The following is a 7,555-nucleotide window of genomic DNA, read 5'->3' as shown; positions in this document are numbered from 1 at the left end:
CTCTCCCGCTTATCTGTTGTGTGGCTTCAAGTCACTTTGCTTCTCTGGGCCTCAGTTTCCTCATCTGTCAAATGGGGATTGAGACTGTGAGCCCCACTTGGGAAAGGGACTTTTTCCAACCGATTTGCCTGAATTCTCCCCGCCACCGCCCCCCCAACCCCTCTAGCGCTTATTACAGTGCCAGGCACATGGTAAACACTTAACAAATAGCATAATTATTTCTATTATTATTATTACTTGGCACCAGTAGAGGCCAGAGTGCTGTACTGAACACCTACCATGCAGCTACTTTCTCAGAGTTTTTGATCCCAGATCCTGTTCTCAGTAGTAACAGTGGTAACAGGAGGAACTCAGATGTGAAGAAAGGAGAGAAGGGAACCAGCATCTGCTCCTCCGTGATCAATCCGTGGTATTTACTAAGCGCTAACCGTGAGCCCCATGTGGGCCAGGGACTGTGTCCAACCCGAATAGCTTGTATCTACCCCAACATTTAATACAGTGCCTGGCACATAGTAAGTGTTTAACAAATACCATTAAAAAGAACTTCTCTATGCCTCAGTTCCCTCATCTGTAAAATGAGGATTAAGAGTGTGAGCCCCATATGGGACAGGGACTGTGTCCAACCTGATTAACTTCTACCTACCCCAGCGCTTAGAACAGTGCCTGGCACACGTGACTGTCTCTATCTGTTGCCGATTTGTACATTCCAAGCGCTTAGTACAGTGCTCTGCACATAGTAAGCGCTCAATAAATACTACTGAATGAATGAACATAGCAAGCCCCTAACAAATACCATCCCCATCATCATCCTCAGCATCAGATGTGAAGAAGAGACGGAAGGGAGCCAAGTTTGCGCCTCCACATGGTATTTACTGAGTGTTAACTGTGTGCAGAGCACTGTACTAAGCGCTTGGGAGAGAGTACAATACAGTCAGGTTGGTAGAGACAACCCCTGCCCTCAAGGAGTTTACAGATTAGTGGCGGAGACAGACAATAAAATAAAATCCAGGTAGGGAAAGCAAATGCGTATAAGGATACAGACATAAGAGCTGTGGGATCGGGGTGGAGAGTGAGACTCCATCGAGTCACTCATTCATTCAATCGTGTTTATTGAGTGCTTACTAGGTGCAGAGCACTGTACTAACTGCTTGGGAGAGGGCAATTCGACAATAAACAGACACATTCCTGGACCACAATGAGTTTACAGTCTAGAGACATATATAGAAATTAATAAACGGGCATTAACAGAAATAAATAACAGATATGGACACAATCGGTGTGGGGCTGAAAAGGGGGATGACTAAAAGGGAACAAGTCAAGACGACGCAGACGGGAGTGGGAGAAGAGGAAAGGAGGGCTTAAGTCAGGGAAGGCCTCTTGGAGGAGGTACAGACCCAAGCGCATAGGTGATGCAGAAGGTACAACCGGGCTGGGGGTTGAGGGCTCAGTGGGGGAAGGCTTCCTGGAGGACATGAGATTTGAGGAAAGCTCTGAAGGTGGAGAGATTGGCAGTCTGGGGATCACAAAGGGGAAGGGAGCTCCAGATCAGAGGCGGGACGTGGACCAGGTAGACGAGATCGAGGTACGAGATGGAGGGACAGAGAGTCGGTTGGCGTTAGAGGAGCGACATGGGTGGGCCGGGATGTAATGGGAGAGGAACGAGTTCATTGTCTGGAAAAATGTCTCCACGGACAACCAGAAACCTCCACACTTCCCTTGACCACCGGAACGTAATTAACTCCTTCTTTGCCCACACTCTTCAGGGCCTCCCTCCTGAGAGGATTTTGGAGATCAGTGAGATTCCGTTAACAAAGGCATGTTCTCACAGCCCGGATTTCTCAGAGCAGGGCTTATGTCGATGTCTGTTCACTTGTTTTGATGTCTAACTCCCCCCCTTATAGACTGTAAGCCCAGTGTGAGTGGGGATTGTCTCTCTTTATTGCTGAACTGTACTTTCCAAGCAGTTAGTACAGTGTCTGCACTCAGTAAGTGCTCGATAAATAGATCGAATGAATAAAACCCTGAGGTCCCTTAACTAGTCCCACATGGAAGAATATTTCAGCCCCAAATCCTCACCAGAAGAGCCCCCGGAGTCACTTCAGACCCCGATCAGTCTCCGCTGGATCCTACGGCTCTCCGCTGCTCCTGTTCTTTTGATGTAGATTTGGGGGTGTCCTGCTCATTGCTCCCAAGTCCCTGCACCCCTATTTCTTCCACCACGTTGTGGCCGAAGCCTGGACATCTCCCCAAAGGCGTAGCGGTCCCTGGTGAAGCAGGGTTGCCTAGTGGATAGAGTCCAGGCCTGGGTATCAGAAGGACCTGTGTTCTTATTCTGGCTCCTCCACAGAATTATTATTATTATTATAATTATGGTATTTGTTAAGAACTTACTAGGTGCCAGGCACTGCTCTAAGCATTGGGGTGGATACGAGCAAACCGGGTTGGACACAGTCCCTGTCCCACATGAGGCTCACAGTCTTCATCCTCATTTGACAGATGGGGTCACCGAGGCATAGAGAAGTGAAGTTACTTGCCCAAGATCACACAGCAGACAAGCGGTGGAGCTGAGATTAGAACCCAAGTCCTCTGATTTCCAAGCCGGTGTCCTTACCCCTGAGTGCTGGTGTGGTCAGGGATTGTCTCTCTTTATTGCTGAATTGTACTTTCCAAGCGCTTAGTAGTGCTCTGCACACAGTAAGTGCTCAATAAATACCAATGATTGATTGAATGAATGAATGAATGAATGAATGAACGCTTATTGTGTGTCACGCAGGTAGTAAGTGCTGTAAGAGAATACACAGTGGGGAGTTCAACATCATCCCTGCATTCAATCATTCTTTCAATCCTATTTATTGAGTGCTTGCTATGTGCAGAGCGTTGTACTAAGCGCTTGGGAGAGAAGAATAGAACAATAAATAGACACATTTCCCGCCCACAATAAACTCAGAGTCTAGAGGGGATAACAGGCATTTATTTAGACTGTGAGCTTGTTATTGGGTAGGGATTGTCTCTATCTGTTGCCGAATTGTACATTCCAAGCACTTAGTATAGTCTTCTGCACATAGTAAGTGCTCAATAAATACGACTGAATGAAAGAATAAATAAATGACGGATATGGATGTGAGTGGTGTGGGGCCAGGATGGGGAATGAGTAAAGGGAGCAAGTCAGGGTAACGCAGAAGGTTGTGGAAGATGAGGAAAAGTGAGGCTCAGTCAGGGAAGGCCTCTTGGAGGAGATGGGCCTTCAATAAGACTCTGAAGGCGGGGAGAGTCGTTGTCTGCCGGATAAGAGAAGGGAGGGCGTTTCGGGCCAGAGGGCAGGATGTGGGCGAGAGGTCGGCGGTGAGATAGACAAGACGGAGGCACAGTGAGAGGGTTGACATTAGAAAAGCGAAGTGTGCGGGCTGGGCTGGAGCCAGAGAGCAGCAGGGTGAGGTAGGAGGGGGCAAGAAGATTGAACGCTTTAAAACCAACGGTGAGGTGTTTCTGTTTGATGCGGAGGTGGATGGGCAACCACTGGAGGTTCTGGAAGAGTGAGAAACATATTCTGAAACCTGGCCTCTCCCAGTCGAAGTTCCCGTTCCCTGAGGAACGGTAGCTGATGAGGGCTACTGAATCCGTCGGTCAGCGGGAACAATCCTGGAAGCTGCTGGGTAACGGCCCCCAGCTTCCACATTACCCCCTTCTCTCCTTTGGCTTCCTTCCTGCCTTTGGCTTCCTCTGACAGGCGGGCACCTGGAAGAGGGTGGCGGGCAGGCTTCCTTTTCCGCGGCTCCGTGGGGACAAGGCCAGCTCCCTTCCCCAAGGCCTCCTCTCTGACCGGCATCACGGCTGAAGTGGGCAGCCCCCCTACTCTTCAGTTCATCAGTCCATCCGTCCATCTGTCCCTGCCTTCCAGAGGATGCCGTCCAGCCTAATGGGTCACCATTCAGTCCAGAGGAACCTGACCACGGCAAGAAGGACCGGGCCGGAGGGACTAGGAAGACCTAAACCCCTTTCCTTTCCGAGCTGCCCATGACAATGGCCGGGAAATCTGGGGACTTCCCTACTCCCGCGCCCAGGCCCTGGCGAGACCACCTGAGTTCCCCCGAGAGTGAGCTGAGGGACAGAGGGGTGGTATTGCGTTCCAAAATAATAACAATGATAATAATAATTGTGGTGTTGGTTAAGTGCTTACTATGTGCCAGGCACTGATCTAAGCTCTGGGGGAGACAGAAGATAAATCAGGTTGGCCATAGTCGCTGTCCCATATAGGACTCACAGTCTTTATCGCCATTTTATAGATGAGGGAACTGAGGCACAGAGAAGTGAAGTGACTTGTCCAAGGTCAGCCGGCAGACAAGTGGAGGAGCCGGGATTAAGACCCAGGTCCTTCTGACTCTCAGGCCCGGGCTCTAGCCACTAGGCCACACTGCTTTTTGCGGGCTTTGCGGGGGCTACCCTCAAGGTGCCGGGGTGAGGCCAGCAACTTGACATGACCTATTGGAAAGACCACAGGCCTGGAAGTCAGAGGATATGGGTTCTAATCCCGGCTTGGCCACGTGTCTACTGTCTGACCTTGGGCCTGTCATGTCACTTCTTTGTGCCTCAGTTCTCTCATCTGCAAATTGGGGATGAAGACTGTGAGCCCCATGTGGGACAGGGACTGGGTCCAACCCGATTAGCTTGTATTTACCCCAGTACTTAGAACAGTATCCCTCTTGACCGTAAGCTGATTGTGGGCAGGAAATGTGTCTGTTTATTGCTGTATTGTCCTCTCCCAAGCACTTAGTACATTGCTCTGCACACAGTAAGCGCTCAATAAATACAACCGAATGAAGCAGCGTGGCTCAGTGGAAAGAGCCCGGACTTGGGAGTCAGAGGTCATGGGTTCAAATCCCAGATCTGCCACTTCTCAGCTGTGTGACTGTGGGCAAGTCACTTCACTTCTCTGTGCCTCAGTTCCCTCATCTGTAAAATGGGGATGAAGACTGTGAGCGTAACGTGGGACAACCTGATTATCCTGTATCAACCCCAGTGCTTAGAACAGTCCTCTGCACATAGTAAGCGCTTAACAAATACCAACGTTATGAATGAACGGTGCTTGGCAATTAGTAAGGGCTTAAAAAATACCACTATTATTATTATTATTATCATTCTCTGGAGGTGAGGGGTGCTTGACTCCCAGTTAGGGGCTGGAGGAGTGAAGGAGGTGGAGAGGGGAGTGTCCAGCGGCCTCCCCGGTGGCTCTTAGTGGAGATTAGTTCCTGGCACACGGCATTCCAGTGCCCGCTGAGCCCCGCCCCAGTACCGGGGGTAGCCCTGGCCCTGGCCCCGGCCCTCCCACCCGCCAGTCGGGCGGCAGCCAGCGTTGGCGAGGCAGCGGAACGAGGCACGGAGACACGAGCGGGCCCGTCCAGCCCCCGGCCCTCACGCTGACCTCCAGGGAGCCAACGGGGAGGTGGTCCCAGCCCGGCCCGGGGCCCCCGTGGGGAAGGGGCAGAGAGGCCTGCAGGGTTGGCACGGGGAGGATGAAGCGGCCCTGCCCGGTCCTTCAGAGATCCCACCCTGCCGTCGCCACCTCCGCCCCCACCGCTCAGCGCCTCGTCTCCGGGGTCCGCGGCCGGACCGGGCCTAGCGGGCGGCCGAGCCCTGCCGCCCCCGTCCAGCGGCCCTGAGCCCGGCCGCCCCCGGGGTGGACTGGAAGTGTCCCAGGCCCACCGGCCGGGCCGCCCGCTGCCGGGGGTCCGGGGCCCGGGGAGGAGGACGCGGCCGGTGGTGGCCCTGAGGCCCGGCGGTGGAGGCCAGGAAGTGACCTTGGAGCTGGGGACAGGGGCAGCGGCCCCCTCGGCCCCGGGAGACCGCGGTGTCCAGCTACCCTTGGGAGCAGGTACTGGTGGGGAGCGACCGGCTGCGGATGGGGGGTTGGGGGGCTCCCCTGCTCCCTTAATCTGGGCCACTGGGAGGAGAGGTGGGGGCCTCTCTGTCAGCTCGCCACGTGCTGCCCGGCACCGACCCTCGCCCCTCGAGGTTCAGGGAGACCCCTGTGCCCATCCCGCCGGCCAGGCCGGGGGTCCCCACGCCCCGACCTGGACCAGGGCCCGGCGGCTCCGGTGCCCCCGAGGCCCAGCTCTTGCCCCAAGGTCACACGGTAAAGTCGTGGGAGAGTCTTGGATCAGAATCCGGCACCCTACGGGCCCCGGACGTTGCCAAGGCGACTGGGATCCACGCCACCTCCCTGCCCCCGCCTTGATCCGACAGGCTCTCTTCAGGTGATCCTCCCCCTCCTTCCCCCCAGCTCAATCAATGGCATTTACTGAGCACCTGGCTAAGCTTTTGGGAGAGTATAATATAATAGACACAACTCCGCTCTTAAGGAGCTTAGAGTGTACTGTATACAGAGCACTGTATTGAGCGCTTGGGAAAGTACAGTAGAGTTACTAGATACACTCCCTGCCTTCACAGTGCATACTCTCTCTCTCTGTCTCTCTTTCACTCTCTTTCCCTCTCTGTCTGTCTCTCTTGCTCCCTCTTTCCCTCTCTGTCTCTGTATTTCTTGGATCTCTCTCTTCCCTCTCTCTCTGCCTCTCTGTCCCTGTCTGTCTCTCTCTCCCCCCCAACTCTCTCTTTCCCTCTCCATCTCTGTCTCTCTGTCTTTCTTGGTTCTCTCTCTTTCTGCTTCTGTCTCTCCATCCCGGTCTGCCTCTCTCTCTCTCCCTGTCTCTGTCTCTCTCTTTCCCTCTCTGTCCATGTCTCTCTCTCTCTCCATCTCTCTGTCTCTCTCTGTCCCTGTCTTTCTCTCCATAATAATAATAATGATGGTATTCGTTAACTACTTACTACGTGCCAAGCACTGTTCTAAGTGCTGGGATAGATACAAGGTTATCAGGTTGTCCCACGTGGGGCTCATAGTCTTAATCCCCATTTTACAGATGAGGTAGCTGAGGCACAGAGAAGTTAAGTGACTTGCCCAAAGTCACACAGGGGACACGTGGAGGAGCCAGGATTAGAACCCACAACCTCTGACTCCCAAGGCCATGCTCTTTCCATTGAGCCACGTTGCTTCCATCTCTGGCTGTCTCTCCTTTTCCCTCTCCATCTAATAATAATAATGCTGGTATTCGTTAAGCGCTTACTATGTGCCGAGCACTGTTCTAAGCGCTGGGGTAGATACAGGGTAATCAGGTTGTCCTACGTGAGGCTCACAGTTAATCCCCCATTTTACAGATGAGGTAACTGAGGCACAGAGAAGTGAAGTGACTTGCCCACAGTCACACAGCTGACAAGTGGCAGAGCTGGGGTTCGAACTCATGACCTCTGACTCCCAAGCCCGTGCTCTTTCCACTGAGCCACGCTGCTTCTCAGTTTCTCTCTGTCTTTCTTGGCTCTCTTTCTCTCTCCCTCTCTGTCTGCTTCTGTCTCTCCATCTCTATATGTCTCTCTCTCTCCCTCTCTCTCTGTCTCTCTCTTTCTCTCTCTGTCCCTGTCTCTCTCACCCCCTATCTCTCTCTGTCCCTGCCTCTCTCCCTCCCTCTCTACTGTCTCTCTCTTTTCCTCTCCATCTCTGTCTCTCGCT

At 53.1% G+C, this 7,555-nt stretch overlaps 1 protein-coding gene across 1 annotated transcript in view; it reads left to right on the top strand.

Annotated features, from left to right (window-relative positions):
• The first annotated feature begins 4,020 nt into the window (after window positions 1–4,020).
• SLC4A5 (solute carrier family 4 member 5) overlaps window positions 4,021–7,555 on the top strand; it is an 81,059-nt gene continuing 77,524 nt past the window's right edge. The window contains exons 1-2 of the mRNA XM_039912224.1: window positions 4,021–4,093; window positions 5,540–5,869. Coding sequence (XP_039768158.1) covers window positions 4,021–4,093; window positions 5,540–5,869 — 403 coding nt within the window. The remainder of the gene's footprint in view (window positions 4,094–5,539; window positions 5,870–7,555) is intronic.

This window comes from Ornithorhynchus anatinus, chromosome 5, assembly GCF_004115215.2.
Source record: "Ornithorhynchus anatinus isolate Pmale09 chromosome 5, mOrnAna1.pri.v4, whole genome shotgun sequence".
Taxonomy (NCBI): domain Eukaryota; kingdom Metazoa; phylum Chordata; class Mammalia; order Monotremata; family Ornithorhynchidae; genus Ornithorhynchus; species Ornithorhynchus anatinus.
This window is presented reverse-complemented; position numbering and strand designations above follow the sequence as displayed.